Source organism: Lampetra fluviatilis, chromosome 1 (genome assembly GCF_964198595.1).
Source record: "Lampetra fluviatilis chromosome 1, kcLamFluv1.1, whole genome shotgun sequence".
NCBI lineage: Eukaryota > Metazoa > Chordata > Hyperoartia > Petromyzontiformes > Petromyzontidae > Lampetra > Lampetra fluviatilis.
The window spans coordinates 39681351-39707023 of record NC_136275.1 but is presented as its reverse complement, the minus strand read 5'-3'; the positions used below and the strand labels follow the sequence as shown (position 1 = coordinate 39707023).

Sequence of the window (25673 nt, the reverse complement as noted above, 5' to 3'; positions counted from 1 at the left end):
CGGATTTAGAGAGGGGGGGGGTGCTACGTCCCCCACGCCTTGCGTTTCACCCTGAGGGTGGATATATTTGATCATACTTCACCGCACGCTGATTAGTGCGGGTTGGTGGTTGTGTGTGTATGTGTGTGGGGGAGAGATGGAAAGGGTGGTCCAGATGTCTTGTGACCCCCAAATTGATTGACCCTTCACATTTTTTCCTAATTTGCATGTTCGTTTCTGTTTTAAATAAACGCTATTTTTTAAAATATAAATGAAGTTTTTTTTTAAAATAAAATGTGGGTCACAAGACATCTGGTCCACCCTGTCGTATGGACTTTACTGCACTGCCATCTCGTGGCCGCAATGCCTATTACAGGACTTTACTTTTGAGTTTGTCCACTCAGAATATTTACGTTTTCCCTTGGTGGCCGTCGATAAAATATTCGTTTGTTGAGAATGTGAATATGAGTGGTATGTTTTCGCAGGGAAAGAAATGTTACAATATGACCTTAAACAAAGTGTGTTTTGTTGTTGTAATATTGAGACTGATTTCATGCTGAAACTAACATGGCACGCATTACAAAGTAGGAAACCATCAGTCGCCTTTCGTTGACTGCAGCAAGGCGATCCACAGGGCTCAACAGACTCGTGTGTCATCACAACTGCTGATGAGACCCAGAAAGTCGAGACCGGTCCTCAGCTTGCTTACTTAACAATGCTGCTGAATATTGGTGGTGGAAACGCCGAGAGAGGCCCGTGACTAAAAGATGTCGTGTATGGAAGAGGTCTGTTTCTGACAAGTTGTCACCGGTGAGAAATGCACCTGCAATCACCCGTGGACTTAAGTAGACGCAGAACCCAGTGAGCGGTCGACAGTTTGTGATGAGACACACTTCCGACCCCCTTGTTACAGTGCCGGATTAAGTTGGTGTGGGGCCTGTAGAATATGTTATACAGGGGCCCTATTTTTTTTTTAAATACGTAAAATGTTAAAACACAAATGTTTTACTTGCATAGTAATGTAATTGTTTTTTTTTATTTGCTATAAGCCAGATAATACGACAAATCGCTAACCTTAAACACCTAGTCGTTCATAAAAGTTGAAGGCAGTATAGTACTAGAGTAATAGAGCAAGTGCAGAATCACTGAACCGGAATGGATAGCTTGAAAGCATTTAGCGCGGGGCCCGTGAACGTGCGGGGCCCGTAGCATGTGTAGCTACTGTTGATCTGAGGATAATCCGTCACTGCCTTGTTATGAGCTTGACACACGACTGTTTATGGTGATTAAACACGTGAGTTGTGTATACGTTGAAAATAAAACTCCAGAGAAAGGTTGACTTTGAAACCATTTTATTGATAGTTCCTACATCAAGTCATTTGCAGTAACTTAATTACTGTGCTGTACTTGAGTTGCATTGCTTGTGTGCAAAGGGTTTCAGAATTATTCTGATTCTCCAGCCTGTAACAACAACAAGAAAAGCAAATTAGCACATTGCAAAAATGTCTAAACGGTGCAGTATCAGCAGCTCTTAACGTGACTTTCAAAGTTAAGTGCTGTTTTTGATATTTACAAAGAACAATGCTTAACAAATACCAGACTTTAATCGCAGTTCATGAGTAACTTTCATAGATCATGTGCCTATCCCATCAATCGTGAACAGCAGACACAAACTTAGAAGACCTAGACATGTGTTCGGTACAATACTGTTCTGTCCAGAGTGATGGGTTTTCATGTAAAACTACCTTCAGACCTGAGAATGTCATTTAAAAGCTTGTGGATACCCACATTAAAACCCAGGCAGCACGTATTGCTGAGCTAAGCGACCTGACAAGCATTGAGTCCCACAGTCCATGCAGCCACTCGTGTTCACCGGAGTTTCTCACTGAAATTGTGACAAAGCGTACCTTGACAACACCGCTATCCCGGGAGCGAGCCCGCAGCTTGTTGACCTGAGACTCGGCAATGTCCGCACGCTCGTCAGCCTCCTCCAACTCGTGCTGCAGCTTGCGGTACTTAGACAGGTTGGTGTTGGCCTGTTCCTCCTGTGGGATTTTTCAAGCGGCAAATACAAATGTGAAGGTTTGCATTGGTAAGGTGCGCAGTATTGACGCGTGCGTTTTCAGACGGTGCTGCACGTTGTTCGGGGATGATGTCCGACGTTCTTCCTCCGAGGCACCGGGAAGAAAAACGTCGGACATCGTGCCAGACAAGGCACGGTGCAACTCGAGTACACGTCGGAGAGCTGTATAAAACAACTGCGAATACCTGCGCTGCGGTGATTACGGATGAATTTTCTTTTACAAATGTGACCCAAATATGAATTTCCCATTACAGTATTATATTTGCTTTTATAGCTAAGGTTTCCGAATATTTTTTTGTATATTGTACTGGATGTTTTGCTTTGGCCTATGCATTATTTTTGAAGTTCATCGGGATTCTTATTGGCTTTCAAACACAGTACTTTTAAAACCAATTTTCATATAAACTATAAAAAATATGTAACTAAGTGCATCGTGCATATAAACGAAAGTAAAACTAAACTAAATCATGGGTGTTCCCATTGGTCTTGGATACGGTAACAGTCTTTGATTCGTTGTGTTACTCTGCATTACAATGGGATGCGCAAACAAAGGAGAACGATGGTAAATCGGTAGATTAATTAGCCACCATCTTCTATGGAAAAGATGCAGGTAAGATCTTACCACTTCCTCCGACTGCCTCTTGTAAGCCTTCACTTTGAGCTGCAGTTTGTCGACCAGATCCTGGAGTCGCAGGTTGTTTTTCCTGTCCTCCTCGGTCTGTGAGATGAAGTGTCACAGGTCAGAAATCTGCATTGCCTTCAGTGCAGGTGACACACTCATCTCGTCACAATGAAATGCACCAATGAAGTAAATGTTTTACAATGTGTCAACCTGTAGCATACTCCTATTGACGTGTGTACATGTTAAAATAAAAAAATATAATGTTAAAATTAACATTTTTCATGTAATTTTAATATGTACAAAATATCCCATAGAATGCAACACTTCACGGCAATGAACAAAAATTGTTTGCGGTATAGCCATGTCAAGTGAAAATAAAAGGTGAAGATAAAGAGTGAAGAAAAAGTGGTGCAAGTTTTTGCCTGGTAAGACAGCTCCTTGATCCTGCGCTCGTATTTGCGGGATCCCTTGATGGTCTCAGCCGTACGCCTCTGTTCAGCATCCAGCTCAGATTCCAACTCGCGCACCTTTTAAAATAACAAAAAACGGTTAGCCAAAGGTGTGCACGCTATACACTGCGGTAATACACAAAACGAGGGGAAAACCCAACACTGACACGTTTGAAATATGTAATATGTGTACACCAACCTATGAGTAAAATTTAAGTAGAGAAAAAATAATACTTAAACGAAACTATTTTTTTTTCAGCAGGTAAGGCTCACTGAGCTATATAGCTCTTTTTCAGAAGTGACCTGGCCACAAATGATAGCCCAATAAAGTGGCTCATCGTGTGTAAATTTCCAGCAGCCAAATACTCTGTGGATGGAAAAGCTGGAGGACCCGGAGAAAAACCCACACGACCACGGGGAGAGAGAAACGCAAACTCCAAGTATACAGGTGCCAGGGTTGGGATTGAACCGACAACCTCCTGCATACCAGGTGAGGAATTTAACATCTCGACACCTTAATTTAACTAACACTCCTAGTTTCCAAATGTCACGTTCAATCCGTGTTCTTACCCTGGTCTCGAGCTTCTGCAGCTGCTTCTTGCCGCCCTTCATCGCGATCTGCTCGGCCTCGTCCAGCCTGTGCTGCAGATCCTTCACCGTCTGCTCCATGTTCTTCTTCATCCTCTCGAGATGAGCGCTCGTGTCCTGCTCCTTCTTCAGCTCCTCTGCCATCATGGCGGCCTGGACAAATGGACGACAATTACGGCTCAGCTCGTAAAATTACGAGCACGTCAAATGTAAACGCACAATGGGAATTATCGCGCGGAGGATGTAACATTGTGTACGTGCTCACATCGGTAATGGCCTTCTTGGCCTTCTCATCAGCATTCCTCGATTCCTGAATACTTTCTTCCACTTCTGACTGGAGTTGAGAAAGATCACCTTCCAACTTCCTCTTGGTGTTGATCAGGCTCGTGTTCTTTAAGAGAAAGTTAAATACATTGTCATTAGAAACAGTTTTCATCGTGTTAACATTGCAGTGCAATTTCAGAATTAGTATTGACATTTTTTAAGGTGGGTTTTTTTTCTTCAGTTTTTGTTGTCACCTGAGAATGCAGAAGCTGCACTCTCTCGGTGGCTCCCAGCAATTCCTGCTCGGCCAACTTGCGGGCCTTCTCCGTCTGCTCCAGAGCCGATCGCATCTCTTCGACTTCGGCCACCAGGAGGTTGTTGCGGCGTTCAAGCATGGCGGCCTGTTCCTTGTGGTCTTCGTTTGCGCGGAGGGCATCGTCCAAATGAACTTGGAGGTCCTGAAAATTCAAAGCGGCGGCAATTAAGTTCCGGTGAAGACGAATTATAATGAACGGCATTTTATAACGAGTTCACTATTGGAAGTTAATAGTTTACCAATGATGTATGAAAGAAAGAAAATACTACATTTCACATTTAGGATAATCGGTTGTGAAGATGTGTGATTCATATTTACCTTGATCTGTCCCTGCACGTTGCGCAGGTGCTTCTGAGACTCGGCCGCCTGCCTGTTGGCGTGGTTGAGCTGGATTTCCATCTCGTTGAGGTCTCCCTCCATCTTCTTCTTCAGCCTGAGGGCCTCGTTCCTGCTCTTGGTCTCAGAGTCCAGCGTCGCCTGCATGGACTCCACGGTGCGCTGGAAGCCCCTCTTGATCTGGTCGATTTCCTCGTCCTTCTCGGCGATCTTGCGGTCGACCTCTGCCTTCACCTGGTTCAACTCGAGCTGCACCCGGAGAATCTTGCCTTCCTCGTGCTCCAGAGAAGCCTGTACATTCGGAATGGGATTCCATTGAAAAATCAGTTCGCTTTGCAAACGTGAAACATGTGAGGTTTGCAAAAAAAAGTGTGCATTTTACAAACTGTGAAATAATTTGTAGACATTTTAGTTTGCTGCTAGATCCATTTTGTTCCAATGGCTGCATTGCATTACCTCAGCCTCTTCGAGGGCAGCCTGGATATCACTCTTTTCCTGTTCAATGGCCTTCCTGTTCTTCTCAAGCTCGTGCAGGCTCTTGCTGCTCTCACCAAGTTGTTCGGTGAGGTCTGAAATTTCCTCTGTTGAAATAAACATCGCACGGGACCATTGCGTTAAACACAGCTCGAATATTATTACAATTCACGTTGAAATAGGCTTGCTTTAGTAAGGTTATGAAATTTTCCTTCAATTGAGGACATTAATTTGTATTCAACCAAAACTTTCTTAAAACTATCTGCCTGTTTCACAATAGATTATTCCAAAATGCTATTTTGCACGGATGGAAAGTTAAATAGGCAAGGTTAAATGATAATTAACGTACAAGTAACATTTGAGTATATATATTAAACGTACCCTGGAGGTTCTTGTTCTCTCTCTTGAACGTTTCCAGATGATCCAGTGTCTCTTCGTAAGCATTCTTGAGCTTGAACAGCTCTGTGCCCAGAGATCTGGATTCCTTCTGTGCAGCTTCCAGCTCAGCCTGGCTTTCTTCAAACTTCTGCTTCCATTCTGACAGAACCTGGTCAAGAGGTTACAAAAGTTGTTGTTTTTTACGATACACACAATGCGTCGCAATAAATGTTCGCAACAAAGGTGTGCAATGACAATGAGCTGCGGTGCATTTGAAGTACCTTGTCGAAGGCCTTCTGCTTCTTATCAAGAGCAGCGGCAGCTGAGTGGGCCCTCTCCACGTCGATCATGAGGTCCTCCACCTCACCCTGCAGACGCTGCTTGGTCTTCTCGAGGGAGGCGCACTTGGAGTTTGCCGCCTCGACTTGCTCCTCTGCGTCCTGGAGACGAGCGGCCAGCTTCTTCCTGCAAGGTGTTGAAAGGCAGAGACACGTTTAGTGCCTAGACCTCCGATCGAAATCACTTCTCATTTAAATGCTCATTGTGCAAGCGCTATAGAAAGCGTTTAGTGAAGATAATAGCATCAAGCAACAGGCAGACACGTGTGCATAAAACACTCGGCCTTGTGCAATATGGAGGAAAAAAAACATCAACAGTTCGTGAAGAACTGCATCACCCTCTTAATGTAAGAACTCAGTGCAGGTCTCACTTGGCATCCTCCAGCTCCTCGGTCCTCTGGATGGCGTCGGTCTCGTACTTGGTCCTCCACTGGGCCACCTCGGCGTTGGCCTTGGACATGGCCCTCTGCAACTCGCCCTTGGCCTCCTGCTCCTCGTCGAACTGCTCGCGGAGGAGGTCGCAGTCGTGCCTCGCCGACTGCACGGCGTGGGCCAGGGCGTTCTTGGCCTGCACGGTCACAGAGACGCGGATCGTGAGCTCGCTCCGTAGGGCGCTGCCATGGCAGTGCGATGGCAGCGTGTCCAGGTCAACGTCAATGCTCGTCTCTTACCATGTCGATCGTATTGGAGTAAGATACGGCGTCATTTTTTTATATTTGCAGCATTCGTACACCAGGCAAATATGCACTGCATTGAAATATACCGTGTAGTAAAATATACGAATAAGGAGGTCCAATTGAGGAGATTGTCCCGTAAACATACCTTGACTTCTTCTTCAAGCTGCCTCTTCAAGTCCTCGACTTGCTGGGTGTAGGACTGCTTTCCTCTGGAGAGCTGAACAACCAGAACTTCCTTCTCCTCGAGCTTCCTCGTCAACTCACCTGTTGGATTACCGAAGCGAGCGACACACGGACGTGGTCATTTCAAGTGGCAGTTCAACCGCAGTCCTCATTGACAACACAACGTTAAGGCTGCTTTCATTGAGCGCCCGTGAACGACCGCTGCTGCGGAGCACTTGCCAGATTCAGTCTGGAGCCTTGCTCGCTGGGCTGTGATGTCATTGATGGTGCGGATGTTTTCTTCGTCCTTGGTTTTGAGTTCGGAGAGCTGATCCTCCAGTGACCGGGACAGTTTCTCAAGATTCACCTACACGCAACAACAAAAAACCCAGAGCGCCGCTGTTAAGTGTACAGTGTACACACACACGTGTTTAAAACAAAGGAAAATAAATTATTATGAAATAATGTATCTCATTTTAGAAGCGGACAACGGTTGAGGCAGCAAGCAGAGTTGAGCTTGCAATGAAGTTTACAGGTTTTTTTTCCGTGCGTATGATCACTAAGGAGAACTAAAGTGTGTCAGTGATCTCGTTAGTGTCTCTTCAGAAGTGGGTCGTGATAATATGTTCAGTGTATATTTGTCTATCACTTGAAAACAGTGTATGAGGTCAGTGTTGTCAACAATTAATGAGGTAAACTGGTTTCAGTAAATTACTTGTCCAATTGTTTCGTTATATCCAAAGTGATTTGAGTACCTTGGACTTTGTGATCTGCTCCATGTTGCTGCTGAGGTCATCGACTTCCATCTTGAACTCGCTCTTCTCCTTCTCCAGCTTCTGCTTCACGCGCTGCAGGTTGTCGATCTGCTCCCCGAGCTCGGCCACGGAGTCGGCCTGCTTCTTCCTCAAGGCGGCGGCCGTGGCTTCGTGCTGCAGGGTGGACTCCTCCAGGTCTCTCCTGAGCTTCTGGAACTCGGCCTCCCTCTTCTTGTTCATCTCGATCTGAGCCGAGGTGGCTCCGCCGGCCTCCTCCAGCCTCTCGCTGATCTCTTCGAGCTCCCGAGAGAGGTCGGACCTCTGCTTCTCCACCTTTGCGCGAGCGGCACGCTCCGCCTCGATCTCCTCCTCCAGCTCCTCAATGCGGGCCTGCGGTTGGCATCAAAACACAAAGCACTTGTGTAAGGACTGTTGTCTCGTGAACTCGTTTTAAAGTTCAGAGAGATTTTTATTTCGTGCGGCGTGTGAACATTGAAGAACTTCACCTGAAGTTCCTTGATCTTCTTCTGCAGTTGAGCGGACAAGGCAAGCTCATCCTCAATCTTGCTGTTCAGCTGGCTAATTTCAAAGTCCTTCCTGAAAAATGAACGCGCAAAAAAAATGTGTTACCTGCACACAAATACAAACGCGTGTGCGCGGCGACTGCTCTGATACGAAATAAATTTGTGTTGTGAAATTTCAGAGCACATACTTCTTTGTCTTCTCATCAATCTGCTGCTTGTCATTCTCCAAGTCCATGATGGACTCCTGGGCCATCTTAAAGTCGCCCTCAAGCTTTCTCTTCGTCCTCTCAATGTCCATACGCACTTTCTTCTCCTGCTCCAATGATCCTTCCAACTGCGCAAAGTGTCAAACGCACACAAAACAACAACAACCCAAGATGAGACACACGCACGACCAATTTCGCAAGATGCATTTAAAATAAGTCAAACATATGCGTGTTAAAATATATAGTGAACAAAAAACTGCAATGGCCAAAAGTAGGTGCTGTTTAAAAGACCACAAATTTGATTCATCAATCATTTAAAGGATGTTTTATTTTTGGGGGAAAGTAACACTACAGGTGGAATACTACAGGAAAAATACCGATTTTAAATGACAGCATGGTAAAGGTGTGAATGGAGGCACTTCGTGGCGAGAGAAAGTACTTTAAAGGCTGCAAGAGAACAGGAGGGAGAATCGGCCAAGGTGGTGGGCAAGTCAAAGGGAATTCCAGATACGAGGGCAGCAGGTTTCTGACACTGTTGCAATTATTGTTCAAGTTTTAATTCACGCCGCAGCTCATCCATTCTCCACCAAATGACTTACATCGTCCACTTGCTGCTCCAGCTTGGCCTTGGCCTTGGTGAGGGAGTTGACTTTGTCCTCCTCCGCCTGGAGGTCGTCCAGCGTCTGCTGGTGCGCCTCCTGCAGGGCCTTCTTCTCCTTCGTCAGCTTGGATACGTTCTCGTCCAGCACGGCCATCTCCTCGGTCAGGTTTTTCACCTGGAGAGGAGAAAGAAATTAAGCCGAGTCAATGAAGCAAGAAGCGCCGAACATGTGATCGTGGCGAAGCGGACACGCGTTTACCGCTTATTTCAGAGAGGTTCCTAGTTTGGCCACAACGGCCACCCTGGTGATGACTGTGGCTCTTATATCTGTAGACATCCACCACTTCATGGTGGATGTTGAAAATTCAACGGTCCAAATTTCATCAATTGTCCCCATACACTATTTTATTGGGGGAAAACAGCGACGCAATCTCTCCCTACTGGCAGATTAATGCCCATTTGCATTGCTGCATTCACCTTGTGCGGCACAGGCAAAACTCCCACTGCGGGTCCCCTTGGCTAGACCCCAGCAGGACGCCGCAGTGGGTTGAGGTGAGATGTGATACGGGCATCTTGGCCGTGCAATTCCTTCTTCTCAACGTTTAATTACGGTGCGAGTCGTACAGCGCCGTGGTGAACAAACCTTGTTCTCAGTCGCGTGCTTCTCCTTTTCCACCTTGGCCAGAGTCAGCTCCAAGTCATCGATGTCCTTTTTGAGCTCAGAGCACTCGTCCTCAAGCTTCCTCTTCTTGGCCGTCAGCTCCGAATTCATCTCTTCCTCCTCCTCAATGCGCTCCTGCATTTCTTTCAGTTTGCTCTCGAGCTGTATCTTGGCCTTGATCAGCTGGTCGCATCTTTCTTCAGAGTCGTTGATGGAGTCTTCCCCCTTTTAGAGGCACAAAACAACGTAAGTACGTGGTTTTTGTGAATGGTAAAATTAAGTATGTATCTGTTTTTTTTTTTATCGGTGTGGTTTGTGGTATGTGGGTTCAGCGAACAAACTTACACTCTGGACTTGCATGAGCAGGTCATTTTTCTCCTGCACAACGGAGATCATCTTCTCCTCCAGCTCCTTACGCCGGGCCTCCGACTTCTCCAGGGCCTCCTTGGTCTTGATGAACTCCTCCTTCATGTTCGCCATTTCCTTCTCGGATTCGGCGGACTTGAGCAGAGGCTTGATCTTGAAGTACAGGTTCATCCACGGCCAGTTCTTCACACCCATGAAGGCTCTGATGTTGTACTGGATGACGATCAGAGACTCGCTGAAGGGAAAAAAGAAATGTATCGTTATTCACGAAGCAATAGCTTCTCCCAATTTCCAGACGCATAAAAAACTGAATATTCAATGTGTATACTTTTACACAAGGAGCCAGATTGCCGATGGGGTGATATTTTCGCGGCTTCGCATGTTTGCGAAAAGTTAATGACTCCGTTTCAGTAGCTAACTAATGATTATTGCAAAGAACTACCAATCTACCAAACTGCACTGTTTAGGTCTACAGCGGACATTAGAGACTACAGTTTATTTGTAAGCATCATCATTGTTCGTCGTATACAAATTCTAAACATCGTATATATATACACACACACAATCAAGCATCCCGTATTTACATATGTTCAGCATAGCATGTAGGGGGGCAGCAGTGTGAACTCAGAGAACCGAGATCGATGCCTGGCCACAAGCGAACACCAATGGTGAGTCGTATCTGTCTGTACCAGTCCTGCCACCCTCCCCTCTCCATCTGGACTGGCCAAAGTTAGCGAAGTATGGTCGAACAGCCCCTCCTGCCCTGCACGGCGTGGGAGATCTTTCATCGATCAGTGGATTGACAAAAGGAGCTGTAAATTACTCGTTTATACGCTGCGTCTATACGGTGTGTAAATATCGAAAGAGATGCGTGTGTGTGTGTGTGTATTTACCGTCTCTCCAGCATCTTCTTGAACTCGACGCGGCTCAGGTAGCCACGGCCGAGGGCCTGGGTGCGCGTGAGCAGGAGGGACAGGCGGTCGTCCCTCATTTCCTCCAGGGTACCCAGGAGACCAGCGCGGAAGAACACCTGGGAGACAGAATGAAGCGGAAGGCCAAATGAGGTTTCTCTTTTGTCCGTTTCGAATGCTCATGGGTGTCGTGTTATGAGTATCAGGAAAAGCTTCATTCTCAACGTCCAGGCAGTGCGCCACAACTGCACGGTATGAAACATCTTCTGGGAAGGTGACATCACAAGACTAGGATATTTGCACTATGAGATCTCGTTTACCAGTGGCAAAATATAGTCATCTGGTCCAACACCAATGGAGACTAGGCTCTAAAGAAAGCTGACCAATCAACTTCAAGGACAGTGCATATCATTATCATCATCAGAGTTGTTTCTTTGTGTTTGCATTTTGACTTCTTGTGTTGAGGTTATTGCAAACATGATGCCTTGTATAAAGGTGTCATATTTTGTACTAGTTAAAAGGGTAAAACCCTATTACTAGGACTAGGGTACTTGTGATACCCCTTCAGTTTTGGTATTTCTTGCAGTCTCATAGCTTTTCCATTCACGTAATTACATTAATTAAGTTAGGGACACGATAACCGTTAAGAACAGGAAGTGTGCTTGGGCACCTGACGGGATGATGGTGACGATGATGATCAACGATCAATACAGACGAGAGGATAAAACACGCAACGCTGCGGAGATGGATTCATTGGGTCGGCTAACGACCAGAAACCAGATGCACGGTTTGCGTCATGAGAGCATATGGGGTGGCACTATCTTTGGGAGCCTTCAGTCACCGCTGGTTACACGTCGGGCCAACGATGACGACTACCACGACGACGTTTACCTTGGTGTGTCCGAACTTGTACTGCGTTTCATCGAGCTCCAGGGAGGCCATGAGTTTCTCGCAGGCCTTCTTGCTGTCGACGAACTGCCCCTCGGGCATGGCGTTGGGGTTCAGCACGCGGTACCTACGAGGCACGAGAGAGCACGCGGGTTCACGTGATGCACGGCACAGCCTTTCACGACAGACTGCTGGAGGTGACTGGGTGTTTCGGAGGTTGTAGTTGTAGCGCTCGGATCTTGGCTTCTAATCCGTATGGCTGATGTAGATGCAGAGCAACAACGTACAGATTCTAATTGAGTGAGTCAGCCATGATTATACGGAGTTCTCAAGTGTAGTGAGATGCAGCCTGTCATTAACGACTGCTATCTATCATACTCTTTGGGTCTTTCGGTAAAGTCACGTAGATAGAAAAATAATGAAAAAATAACGATTATTTTTTCTATCTCAGTGACTTTCCCGAAAGACTCAACGAGTATGAATTCCTGCAGTCACGAAAGCTTTAAGTCAAGATGCTATCTATCATATTACATTTGGTGGTGACATTAATTTGACGAAATTTTAACTCTGAAAATAAATTAAAAAACATCGGTTTGACTGTCTGTCTGCACTCACCGCTGCTTGAAGTCACCGTAGACGATCCTGTTGGGGAAGCCCTTCCTGCAGATCCTGATGCCCTCCAGCACACCGTTACAACGCAGCTGGTGCATTACAAGGTTGTTGTCCATGGTACCTGGGTAAATCACGATGAACAATGAAGGCCACTGAGCGAGAAAAAAAACCTTCACGTCGTTTTTTTTTTCCTGGGTCATATTTGTTTGAGAAATAGTCGTAAGTAGCTTTGCCCTCATATCAATTTCCATGATATGCTTTATAAAATGTCACGGTCTGATGATTACCGCGATGTAGGTTTCTCATAGCTTCGTACAATAACTGTAATTTTCCATTTGTCATTTATTTTGTACTTTGCTGTGCTTCACGTGTTAATACGGATTTCTTTAAAGTTATTTAACTGCGTTGCACTCAATATAAGCCTGCAATGTCTTATGATCACTGCAACTTAAAAAATACAAAATTTAATTAACTATTAAATGTATGATGCCCTATAACCACCAACCATTACTCTAGGCAACTATTAAAAAGTGCTAATTTAATGGAAAATTTTATTTGTTTTTTTCGTAAATATTTAGTCAGTTATAACATAATTTAAGGAAAAAGCAACCAGCAACGGCAATCACTATGGGACGATGTTGTACAGAACAGACGATGTCATTATTTTTAATATTATACCGATTCAAAAATGCATTTTAAGCATTGCTGCACGTATGAATTGCCAGTGTGAGCATTGCAAAACAAACCGGGTGTCTTGGTCTCATTGGGGATCAGGCAGCGCACAAAGTGGGGGTGAGTTGTCTTCAAGTTGGCCATCAGCTTGCTCAGATTCTCCTATAATCAAAGATTTAGAACAAAAACACGTTAAATGTCGCCAAGTCACTCTTCAAAATATGCATTGGGTATTGGGCCAGTGGGTCTGCTCCCCATCTCTCTATCCCCTGGCTCTTCACACTCGGTTTAGTTTACGTTCACGGTGTCTATGCGTGCGCCACAACGTGGCGTGACGGGCACGCGCATTGCCTCGACGATAGCCACTGAAAACATTTTACTGAAAGATGTATTCGATGCGTGCATGAATCATTTCGATGAACAAAATGCAATTGTCACCCTTTGCGTGACTCACCCTGTGCAGCGCAGACACGGTCTGGAAAGAAGAGCCCTTCTTCTTACCCTTCTTGGCACCGGAATCTATTTGCGTGACACAAACACGCAAGGTTAGGGTGAAGCGGCGGAGGTAACGGAGTTAACTAAAACACCCACTGCAGCATTGCGGATCATAACAAACTGCGTAGATTTGCTTTAGCCCACCGGTGTGTTGAAGCGTGAAACCACAACATTTACAATTTTTGAGTACGACGTTTCGCTGGTAATTGCATCCAGCATCATCGGGCAATTCGCCAGAATTTGTCTTTTGTCAACGTGACACTTTTTTACTGATTGGCCGTGTCGGGTGGTGGAGAGTTACGACACATTTATAAATAACGCGATCTAAACCCAAAAACGTTGATTATGAATAATATTGGTCGCGAAAGCCTGCTACGTGTTAAACTGCGTAGATTTCATGACGTACACACAAAGATAGTTCCCACGTTGACCGCTCACCTCCATCAGCACCGGCAAAGGTGGCAAAGAGAGCGCCGAGCACTTTGAGGCTGGCCTTCTGGTAGACTTGGACCACAGAGTCGTTCAGTGGATCCTTGTTCTTCTCCAGCCAGCCACCGATGTTGTAGTCCACGTTGCCGGCGTAGTGGCCGAGGGAGAAGTGAGCCTCGTGCTTTCCCTTCGACGGCTTGGGCTTCTGGAAGAATTTGTTCTTGCCGAGATGCTGGTCGTACAGCTTCTCCTTGAAGGTCTGATCGTTGGCTTTGGGGAACATGCACTGCTCCTCGAGGATGGACATGATGCCCAGAGGCTGTAAGTATAAAAGAAAATGGGAAGAATACAATTGTATCATTTTAGATGTCTTGTCGCCGTACTTGTTTGTAATCTGTCACTATAAGTGCCAAGCGGTGCTTTACGGAATCTGAATATTGTGCAACCCAAACCTTCTCGATGAGGTCGATGCAGGCCTGCAGGTCCATGCCGAAGTCGATGAAGACCCAGTCGATGCCCTCCTTCTTGTACTCCTCTTGCTCCAGCACGAACATGTGGTGGTTGAAGAACTGCTGCAGCTTCTCGTTGGTGAAGTTGATGCACAGCTGCTCGAAGGTGTTGAACTGTGGAGAGGACAGAGGGGACATGGTTCTCAAGGAGGCATGGTTCGCAGTGCAGAGACCAATACACACGTGGCCTCTATTGCATGTAAAGATTTGTTTTGATGCAATTATTGTAAAGAGGGGAAAAAAGCACTTACATCGAAAATTTCAAACCCAGCAATGTCCAAGACACCAATGAAGTGCTGCCTGGCTTGCTTGGTGTCCAGTGACTGGTTAATGCGGATAACCATCCACAAGAAGAGCCTCTCAAAGCAAGCCTTTCCAAGAGCACCGATGTTGTTGTACACCTGTAAGAAAGGTAAATTTAGAATATGTCAGATGATGGAATATAATTTACGATGATGCATAACGAACAATGGGAGAAACACATTTTAATGCAACTTTAAAAAGGGTAACCCCCCCCCCACCCCACAAATGTAATCAAAGTACCTGTGGAACGGTCTGGCCTTTGGTGACATACTCATTTCCGACTTTGACCCTTGGCAAGCAGAGGGCTTTGAGCAGATCGGCAGAGTTGATTCCCATCAAGAAGCAAGCCTTGTCCGCATCTGTGAATGCAGATGCATACTTGTATTGAGGGTGAATATATTACTTGGGATGATGCCATGATGTACTGATCAGGACAAGCTGGACTGCTAAATCCGATTCGATCTTCCAGGTCTGTGCATAGTAGTGTATAGCAGAGGTGGGACAAAGTCATTGTTATGCAAGTCCAAGTCGAGTCGCAAGTCATCAAATTCATGACTCGAGTCTGACTCGAGTCCAAGTCACATGACTCGAGTCCACATCTCAGAGGTGGGACAAAGTCATTGTTATGCAAGTCCAAGTCGAGTCGCAAGTCATCAAATTCATGACTCGAGTCTGACTCGAGTCCAAGTCACATGACTCGAGTCCACATCTCAGAGGTGGGACAAAGTCATTGTTATGCAAGTCCAAGTCGAGTCGCAAGTCATCAAATTCATGACTCGAGTCTGACTCGAGTCCAAGTCACATGACTCGAGTCCACACCTCTGGTGTATAGTGTAGTGTATAGTGGTGTATAGTGAAGCGTATAGTGTAGTAGTGTATAGTGGTGTATAGTGTAGTAGTGTATAGCCGTGTATAGTGTATAGTAGTGTAGTGTATATAAATGTATAATGTAGTAGTGTATATTAGTGTGTATTGTAGTGTGTAGTGTATAGTGTAGTGTATAGCAGTGTATAGTAGTGTAGTGCTGGAGTCTGTCGCCAGGGAGAGGGAGGTGTGGACCGCCACTACTCAACACGCTGCTGCTGCAGCGACCCTCACCAGGACAAGCGGACCGAGAATCAAACGAACGAACGCTTAGGAACGCAAAGGAGATGGGCATTTTGACTCCACTCGTCTTACCTTAAGTTCAACACGATAACATACAACTGGGAAGGTATCGTTTGGAGATTGAGATTAACTTTTGGCATCAAACATTTGGTGGGGCGTCATTGATGACGCGTGTCTCGTACCTTCTGAGCCGTCAGGCTCCGCCTGCTCCTCCCGCTGTTTCTGCTTGAACTTCATGTTGCCGTAGTGCATGATGGAGCCGGTCAGCTTGTAGATGCTCATTTTCTCCTCGTTGGTGAAGCCCAGGATCTCAATGGCGCTCTGAAATTGAAAAGAAAATACCATTGCACAGGCGTTGTAACTTTATACATCCGCAAATTGCTGAGTGCCTATCGTTTTAACCAGCATGACCCCGTGGTAGCCGGTGGGTGAATATATATATACATTAAATTTCGATTTAAAGCTTTCGTGACTGCAGGGATTCATCTTCTTGGTTCTTTCGGTAAAGTCACGTAGAAGGAAAATAATAAAATAATAGTAAATAATTTGATTATTTTATATTATTTTACTATGTTTTATTTTTATTCTTTTATTATTTTCCTTCTACGTGACTTTACCGAAAGAACCAAGAAGATATACATATATACATTGCTGGAGCATGCAAGCCCATGGGGGTTTCTGTGTAGTTTATCATGTTTGTGTTATAAATTACTTGCTTATAATATACATAATTAACAGATAAGTGTTTTCGAAATTGAGGTTTTCTTCCATAATGTTTTTAGCTAGTGGGAGCTGGTCCCCAATGATAAGCCATCACCCAATATGACATATTTACCTATCACTTAAAACATTTTTTATTCATTATTTAAAAAATGTAGTAAGGTTTGTCACGTGAACAAAACGTTCAAATGAGTTACTACTTCAGCAGAACGGTATGTTGTAGAGCAAACCACAACATTTACAATCTGAGTTCACGTTTCGCTGGTGAGTGTAACCAACAACATCATGCAGTTCCCAGATTCGTGAAAAAGCATTCCTGTTTTTGGTCTTAAATAGGGTAAGTTCATGTCATTAAAGTGTCCCTACAAGTCCAAAGGACCCCGGGGGTTATAATATTCGTGTAAATTCTAATTGTTTATGTTAATGTGTGCATGGCACATGGTCTTGTGCGTAAGATTCTAAATTGATAGTGGTTATATTGCAGCTATATCCATTTCAATGGAGGTACACTAACTATCTGTTGCTCTTATTACTTAATGCGACTCTTCCAAAAAGCACTGAGCCTATAGCTATTTCAAAATGGTTGAAATTTTAATTTTATTTCTCTCAAGATCAATAGATCTTCTCATTAGTCTTGGCCAGTAATAATTCGTTTTCCACAAATCAACGTTATCAAAGTGAATGTTTTAGTTGTACACCGCCGTGCTCACATCCGTTGCCATCAATTCCTCTTTGTCGTCGATTGATGAGACAGTAATTTCACCCTGGCTGATGAATGGGTAGTCGTAAGGGTTGGTGGTGACCAGCAGCATATCTGTTCACGCACAGTCACATCCATGGAAACAGACACGGGCATCAGCCGAAGGCATTGAAACACGACATGAAGCGTGGATTTGTCAGGAATATTTGACACACGCATTCACCTGCACTTCAGGTTGGTTCTAGACAAAAATTAATGGACGAGGATTGTTTATTTCATTGTTCTCAACAAGGTTCTAACCATACGTGCTGGGGATCGTGGTCATGTAAGCCGTACCGATTCAGCACACGTGCATTCAGTTTACTTCTGTTTCACTATGTGACATTCTGACCTAACTTGGTGAAAGGCATTTCGCGACAATGCAGAGAGCATGATTGTGGAGAAGGACGTGCCACGGAAAACATACCCAGGAGCTCAGGCTTCTGCTGAGACAGGATTTGGAAGAAGATGTGGTAGTTTCTCTCTGTTGGGAGCTGGAAGGTGACACGGGATTTCTCCAGCAGATCTGTAAAATTTTAGAACGTGAAATATCAGAAACAAAAAATATACTCATTGCACGTGTTCATTTTTGTTGTACCATGCCAACACAATGCAAGGTATTTGCAGAACGGTGTTTAATACTCACAAGTTTCAATATCTGCAGATGCAAGCTTGCCAGTGGCACCAAAGTGAATTCGGATGAATTTTCCCTGGAGAGTTGGAAGACACATTTTTTCACGATTATTATGACATTGGCTAAGACACTGATGAACCGCCATTCGCTTGCAGTTGATACAAAGATGTGAAGCAAGGAATAATAAGAAAATGAAATAGAGAGAATACTCACGAAACGCGACGAGTTGTCATTTCTCACGGTCTTGGCGTTACCAAAAGCTTCCATCAGAGGGTTGGCCTCGACGATTTGATCCTCAAGGGTACCCTGTTAGAGAGGCAACACAGCACCACAACATACATTTTTTGTGACTCAAACTTGCCAAGCACTTGGGTTTTTTTTGTTTGCAAACCCACACACTACGTATCTATATCACCAGTGCATAGCGTGTAATACAGTATATAATGTAATGTGCTCGCTTACACAATAGTTGTGATATTCTTAACACACGTTGAAAGGGACATTTTGTACATGTATGCATTAAGGCCAACTTATAGTTTTGTTTATATTTTTCTCACGGTTATCACCTGATTTGTATTACAAAAGTTTTACTATTATTACTCTGCTTGTTTACCCAGAAATGCCTCACTGAGTCTCAAGATCCTTGTTTTTAGAAGGGTCCTGCCAAGTATCCCCGCTAGGGAACGATATTGCTCTGTGTAATCCCAATTGACTAAATTGTTGGTAATCTTTCAGCATTTGGATATTTACTCTCATGCTGAATTAGTAACTAATTGTCATGTTTTTTTTGTTACGTGACAAACATTACTAATTGGCTGTGTCGGGTGGTGGCGGGTTTAACGACACATTTATATTCACGCGATCTTAACCGCCCCCAAAAAATCCTCGATTATGGAGCATCGGAATGTTAGGGCACTACCAGCTCCACTGCATGCTTTTCATTTAGCTATGGGAGAAAGCACGAGGAACGCAAAGGAAACCCATGCAGAAGAGGGGCAGAATAAACCAACGCCACACAGAACGGCACCTTGAGTGAGGATATTAACTCAGTCCCCGCTAGACGTGAGGCAAGTGGTTGACACGCTGCCACCCTGCCACCCAATCGGCCTCCAGTGTAAGTAGCACTTCGTAGCGACACAACTGCCCTATCCGAAGGGTCGTGAGGTTATATTTACATTTTAATACAAGCTACAATATTGAGCCAATAATACACAAGTGTTTAACTCTGTATATTACTGGTAGGAACCCACTGGTTCCACCAGCCCACAGGGGATTATTGTGTCCGTCCGTCTGTCGTGTAGGGAGGGGCTGCGTGAGGAGTGAGGGGCTGGGTGGGGAGGGTGGGGAGGGGCTGGGTGGGGAGGGTGGGGTGGGGCTGGGTGGGGAGGGGAGGGTGGGGAGGGGCTGGGTGGGGAGGGTGGAGAGGGGCTGGATGGGGAGGGTGGGAAGGGGCTGGGTGGGGAGGGTGGGGCTGGGTGGGGGGTGGGAGGGGTGGGGCTGGGTGGGGAGGAGCTGGTCACCCCGTGGTGCCCTTATAAAACTCAACGTTTAACCTACTCACGCCGGCTTGTGCCGGCCCTCACAGTCGGGCATATTTGTGGAATACACCACGCCGCCGTTGACCCTGGCCATTTTCTATTTAAAGTGGCTATTTGCAGCAACAATACCTTAATTTTCCCCTCCTGCTTCTTCTTAGCAGAGTCTCCCAGAGCCGCAATTGTTGCGAAGTACTGGATGACTCTCTTCGTGTTGACAGTTTTCCCTGCACCAGATTCTCCGCTGTGGCATAAAATGACAACAACAACAACAATTGGTACATTTCACAGTAGCACCATGCCCGCTCACCGTTTGACGTAGTACGATGAGTAACTTACATTTTTTAAAATGTATTTAACGCAGGAAAAGTGTGCGTTTCATGTACGACAAACCCTCAACCTCACGCAACGTGCAAAGCCACCAGTTGATAACTACATTCTGGTCATTTAGTCGAAGCCTACCGTCAATAAATGACCGAATAAAAATATTTGCAATCGACAGGCAGCAATGAGAAGTAAAATAGACAACTGTAGACCGGCATCATCATTATGAGGGCTCATAAGTGCCAGCCCTGTAAAGGCATAAATGTGCACTGCTGCCGTCTGCCGCTGCGAGCCTCACATATGCAGAGGGCATTGGGCAGTAAACATATGTGTGTGCCGTTAAAATACATTCAGGGCTGCACTAATTCTTCTGTTGTGATGAGTTTTCTCGACATTAACAGAATTTTTTTTTTCATTGCAAAGTTTACAAATTACAACATCCACAGTAGGAAAATTGTAAGTGTTGAAAATTGTCCAATATATTTTGTTCAAATGAGCAAATTATCACAGTAATCTTTTTATCTAGGGTAATTACATTCCAGTTGTCAATAGGTCGTCGTGTTCGTTGCTTATTGTTTGCATGTATACTAAAAAATTAAGCCACACTGTGTGATGGAGAATGAGTTACACTCACGTGATCAAGATTGACTGGTTCTCTCTGTCTGCACGGGGAGAATATACAAGAAGATGCAATGAACAAAATCAGTACGATTCAACAATTTAAAAAAACATGTTTATTATAGTCGGTCCAAAACAATGTTTAATTTGTGATTGGAACAAAAAAAGCAGTGAAGTAATGATGTGCTTACCGCTCAACATGAACTGATAAGCGTTATCAGAGATGGAGAAGATGTGAGGAGGTGCCTCCTGACGCTTCTTCCCTCTGTATCCAGCCACAACGATTGGGTCGTACACCGGCAGCATTTTGTATGGGTTGACGGTGACGCAGAAGAGGCCGGAGTAGGTCTACAAAGCAGCACGACGCTCAACGTTACACGGCGCTCACCCACACGGCGTCGTTGCCCCAGAACTGGGTCATCCCAAGCAATTTCAACAAAGTAGGGTCCGCCACCTCTACGCTACAACCCCCGGACATATCGTGAGAAGAAGCAGAATATCTCACAAGAGCAGTCGAGGGGAGAACTCGACGCCAATATTTAAAGATTTGCAGATTTCACAGATTTCCCAGGATGGCTCACAATGTTTAAAGAGTCGCAAATTTCCCAGGATGGATACTGTCAAAAATAGGACAATCCTAGGAACACCAGGACAGGGGGCAACCCATACTACAAGCAGCAACACAATACTGTGCATGAAACTCGGAGTGCCGTTCCTTACGTAAATCATCCAGGCTGCGTATCTTTCCTTCAGGTTAAACAGCACAGACGGTTCGTTCAAGAAGGTCAACATGACCATGTCCTCAATTTTGTCGAACTTGGGAGGATTCATCTGGTGAATTTGGTCCTCCTTGACTGTCACAGTCTGCGGGGGAGAGAATAACTCATGTCAGACACATTTTACGTCACACTGTTGAGGTAATTGATCCGAATGAATCTAGGACAATCGTTACACTGATTTGTTAATACATTGACTTAAAGCTTTCGTGACTGCAGGAATTCATATTATTTTGGTCTTTTGGTAAAGTCACGCAGATAGGTTCAAAGAAAATAACAAAAAAAACTACGACGTAGTTAATAACATTAGGAACGCTTGTGTTGCGATCGAAATATCGTAGTTTATGTTATTTTCTTTGAACCTATCTACGTGACTTTACCGAAAGACCCAAAGAATTTATTTATACATTGTAACATAAAAATTAAATGTGTATATATAGTGGTATTCTCCAATTAATAGCCATTGAAAACTTTGGAACACATTTCATAATGCATACCTGGCCAAACTCAGTGTCGACGGTGACTTTGCCACCCTCGCTGCTCTTGATGGTGCCCTTCACGAACTCGACCTTCGGGTCGTTCACGAAGCAATTCTTCTTCATGTCGAAGGGGCGAGTCTGGGCCTCCAGACGCTCCTTCTCCGACTTGCGCAGGAAGGGAGCGGCCTTCCCGAACTCGTGCAGGTCTCCCATCTTGCCTGGTTTCTAGGCGTGCTAAGGACAACACATGCAGGAATGGTACATAAACATATAATCTTAATCTGGTGTGTGCATGATCTTCAAAATAAAATGCGTATTAGACGTTTATAAAAAAAAAAAGACAAGTGGGTTATGATAGTGATTTAATAAATATACAATACGTCTTGTCAATCCGAAATTGAAATTGAATGAAAAGTTTTTAGTCCATGAACCTAGGAGCCTTCTGATGCAATGTTGTTTCAGCACTGAGCAGGGAATCTCTCTGGACCCAGTTTGAACTTTCTAAGGCTCACCAGCAGAGCGAGTTCACTCTGCTGAATGCTGATAATTGTCTGATGTTACAGCCAACCAACAGCAATGTGATCTTCGTTTAGCACTTAATACGTTTTTTAGGTTTACGTTCTTTGGTTGCATTTTTCCACAGTGTACATTAGAAAATGGCCTAAAACATATTGCACTACGTAAATTAAAATTAATGTTTTGGTGGCTGAATAGACCAGCAGTTGGAAGCGGGGACTTCATACAAATTGGGTCCAGTTTAGCGTTGAGGTTATGAGCTCTAAATCTTCCGGCACGCATAGATATGTAAATATGAACTCGAGTTGTATACATTTCTCTGAAGCTAATTTTAGACTCTAAAACATACTTGTCTGGAGTAGGCAATGTTCATGTCAGTGTTTTACTTTGTGTCTCAAATTTGAAAGCGACCTACAACGTAATGATAATCCTTTCTGTGTAGCAACCACGTGTCGTTTTTTGTTCCCATGAAACATAATCAAGTTGGTTTCCCAGCTTATGAATGATAAATATATTTTTCATGAAAAATGAATAGTCGTATCAAACACTATTACAGCTGCAGCCTCTCATTCTAACTGTGTTTAGTGTATTGCATGAAACAACAGTTCACTTCCTCGTTGTCTTTGGAGTTGGAACTACCTCCCATTGTGTCTTTACAACAACAAAACATCCCAAAGCATTGCTCAATAAAAAAAAAGTTATGTTCTGCTCTACCATCATTTGTCCTATTGATTGCTGCTTGCTTTGTGCTGTCGACCATTGTTTCTGTGCTGAGCATTCATGATTTATAACAAAATAATAAAAAATATTAAGGCAATATATATCCAAGGATCAGTTCAGGTATCACTTGCCATATTTTTTTAGCCATGGCGAGAAGTCAAAACTTGGGTAAAAAAGGTCATACCCACTGATCCACCCTTGTGACTTAACGATTTCGGAATTTCTCCCATATACGAACCCTTCTCTCTGCCTTAGATGCAGAAAAGCTGGTCCATGCCTTCATCTCAGCTCGCATAGACATACTGCAAATGTCGTACTCCTCCCTGGCGTGGCTAAGGTGCTAATCAATTTGCAGCATGCGGCTGCTACGGTGTTAACCGGAACACCTTCACATCATTTTCCACCCGTTTTGGCCTCACTGCACTGGCTTTCAGTTTGCCATATAATAAGTTTAAAATCATATTGTTAACTTACAAAGCAGTGAATCATCTTTCCCCAGCCTACATCATTGACATGTTGCACCCATATCTCCCCCCAAGGTCCCGAATATCATAAAGATGCAGATCTTCTCTGAATTCGCAGGTCGAGATTTAGGTCTATGGGTGACCGGGCTTTTTCCCGTGTCACCCCTAGGCTATGGAACGCTCTTATTCCGCGAGATATGAGGGATCTCTCTGAGCCTGTGGACATTTGTAAAATGCCCATTGAAACCTATTTATATGCGTCCGCTTACTAAACGTTTAGTTCATTTAGTAAATGATTATTGAAGTGTTTTTATAACATTATTTTTATGCTGAGTGTCCTATACAGCACTTTGTGATCCTTGATGGAAATCGTTATATATATGTAATTATTATTATATTTAAACTATTTAATTTGATCTTCATTTGAAGTTGTCGTGACTGCAGGAATCCATACTCTTTGGTTCTTTCGGTAAAGTCACGTAGGTAGAAAAAATCAATCGTTATTATATATCTGAATTTTCCCGTGGGATGGTTATGCAGTACTTTGCTGCTGCTGCGTTTTCATATCTTCTTTTACAATGTGATGCAATCAGAGCAGCTAAATCAAATGTGTAGTCCAGTTGTGTTCGAACCGTAGAAAAAAATATTGTTTTTGTTGTTAAACTAAGCTCTTTGATAAATGTAATATGTGCATTTACGTGCAAACGTAAAATACTCAAAAACGCAAAATGTAGTAAAACTCACCTTTGTATAACTTGAAGGTAAAAGCAGCAGCTGAGCCTTAAAAGGGAAAAAAAATAGCAGTTACCACATACGTCTCGTGAAATATCGTTTTTTTTTATAATCAAGTGTGATGCTATGCAAATGTACCAATTGCTTGCGAAAAGTTCACGGAGGAAGAGTGACACAGACAGAGACGGCGCTGGTGGGCCGACTACGCACCTACCTCCCGCTGCCACCCCAGGGTCTGTGCCCTCTGAGACGCTGCGGTGATAAATTTATAGGCGAGAATTACTCCAGACACAGCACAAACGTCGAGCACGCCCTCATTTGCATGCGGGCACGAGAGAGAGAGAGGCAGAGATTGACAGAGCTGCCACCCGTTGTCTCACCCCGTTACGCCCACAAGTGGCAAGGTCCGTTGCCTTTAATGGTCGTTAGCATCCACTTTAACTTTTTCTTTTTTTAAAAATAGACCCTTTTCTGATTCAGCGACATCCCGACTCCGTGACTGTCGCGAGAAGGAAGATGCCCCCCCCCCTCCTCCTCCTCCTCCTCCCCCCCTACAGCTCCTGCCTCATTTGCCGCTGCGGCTCTGCAGGGGACAACGCTCTCTTGTCTCGGCGCGCTGAACTCGTTTGTAACCTTTGATTCGTCCTGGTGCGTTTTCACATCTTTATTTCGTAGCCTGCGGTGCGCGCACGAAAAGAGGCGATGTATAGTGCGCGTGTCGATTCGTGGCCACGTATTTTTTGAATGAACGTTTTATTGAATGAAAGTTGTAAACAAAAAAACGAAAAGGTGTAAAAGAAGAAAATCTGCGAAAAGTACGTATCGATATAGTTAATTCATTTTATTTAAGAGTACTCCGCAATTACATCGGCAACCGCCAGTATACACGCTTAAGACATTCTTAACTTTCGATTTAAAGCTTTCGTGACTGCAGGGGTTCATCTTCTTGGTTCTTTCGGTAAAGTCACGTAGAAGGGAAATTAAAAAAAATATTTTTATTATGTTTTATTTTTATTATTGTTTTATTATTATTTTATTTCTCTTCTACGTGACTTTACCGAAAGAACCAAGAAGACATGCTTAACTGTAATTTGATCATCTGTTACGCAATATATTACAGGCAAGTGACAAGCAGCTGTTGCTGCCAGGCTCAGCGCTCGAGGCTGAAGTCAATGTCGCAGAGTGCAAAGCAAATGAAGTCCTCAACTTTTTCGTGGTGGCGGCGTTTACATTCTAAGGTGGCTTTCTCGCTTAAATCGACTTCGGGCGAGTTCTCTAATATTGTTCAGTAAAGCAAAGGTTTTGAATCGCAGGGGTTATCGCGGGGTTTTTTTTTTACAATCTTAATTGCGTGCAATTCAGTGTTGGTCTGATGCCTGTCCACTGAGTGTCTTCCTGAGAGCCCGAAGTAGTCGCTATGATTTCAGATTTAACGTGAACGATATTCAGGGTGAAGTATTTGTCGCTAGCATGGGGCTGTGTGACAATACAACTATTGAAGAACACTCTGTATAATTTGTGCTGTTCGTCGTGCAAATATGAATAAAGGAAGCCGAATCAAAATACTTGGTGACATTTATTGGGTTACAATGGCTGTGAGCGCAGCGTTTCTCAACATATAACCAAGCCAGTGGAAAGTGTAAATGTGAAAGTGACATTTTGAAGACGATGCTTTATGTATACAGGATGTGCACAGAGTTAGAGAGAATCT

At 44.3% G+C, this 25673-nt stretch overlaps 1 protein-coding gene across 2 annotated transcripts; it reads right to left on the bottom strand.

Annotated features, from left to right (window-relative positions):
* Positions 1-1353: 1353 nt before the first annotated feature.
* On the bottom strand, positions 1354-24220 carry LOC144935882 (myosin heavy chain, skeletal muscle, adult-like). 2 transcript variants are annotated; one of them, XM_078862735.1, is made up of 41 exons: positions 24177-24220; positions 23975-24010; positions 21549-21764; positions 20996-21139; positions 20467-20623; positions 20292-20319; positions 19466-19577; positions 18012-18104; positions 17811-17874; positions 17592-17690; positions 17136-17239; positions 15888-16026; positions 14839-14957; positions 14547-14696; positions 14239-14409; positions 13796-14105; positions 13317-13381; positions 12937-13024; positions 12194-12311; positions 11582-11705; positions 10673-10809; positions 9759-10014; positions 9396-9638; positions 8751-8927; positions 8134-8279; positions 7928-8018; positions 7422-7811; positions 6907-7033; positions 6650-6768; positions 6199-6395; positions 5771-5954; positions 5493-5658; positions 5094-5218; positions 4620-4928; positions 4240-4443; positions 3987-4112; positions 3704-3874; positions 3107-3211; positions 2685-2780; positions 1887-2024; positions 1354-1440 (listed from the first exon to the last, which is right to left on the bottom strand). In XM_078862735.1, exons 3-41 carry the CDS (start codon positions 21741-21743, stop codon positions 1423-1425), a joined length of 5805 nt encoding a protein of 1934 aa, XP_078718861.1. In that variant the 5' UTR covers positions 21744-21764; positions 23975-24010; positions 24177-24220; the 3' UTR covers positions 1354-1422. The 2 variants fall into 2 exon arrangements, with proteins under 2 accessions (XP_078718861.1, XP_078718870.1); XM_078862744.1 differs by having other exon boundaries at positions 24173-24193.
* Positions 24221-25673: the final 1453 nt, after the last annotated feature.

What these genes read in the sequence shown, in the direction of transcription:
- LOC144935882 (XM_078862735.1), bottom strand. Translation starts at nt 21,743, where the DNA reads ATGGGAGACCTGCACGAGTTCGGGAAGGCCGCTCCCTTCCTGCGCAAG. An exon ending in TCGACACTGAGTTTGGCCAG is followed by an intron (nt 21,140 to 21,548) that starts GTATGCATTATG and finishes TCTCCCCCGCAG; the next exon opens with ACTGTGACAGTCAAGGAGGA. An exon ending in AGCACGCGACTGAGAACAAG is followed by an intron (nt 8,928 to 9,395) that starts GTTTGTTCACCA and finishes TCTCCTCTCCAG; the next exon opens with GTGAAAAACCTGACCGAGGA.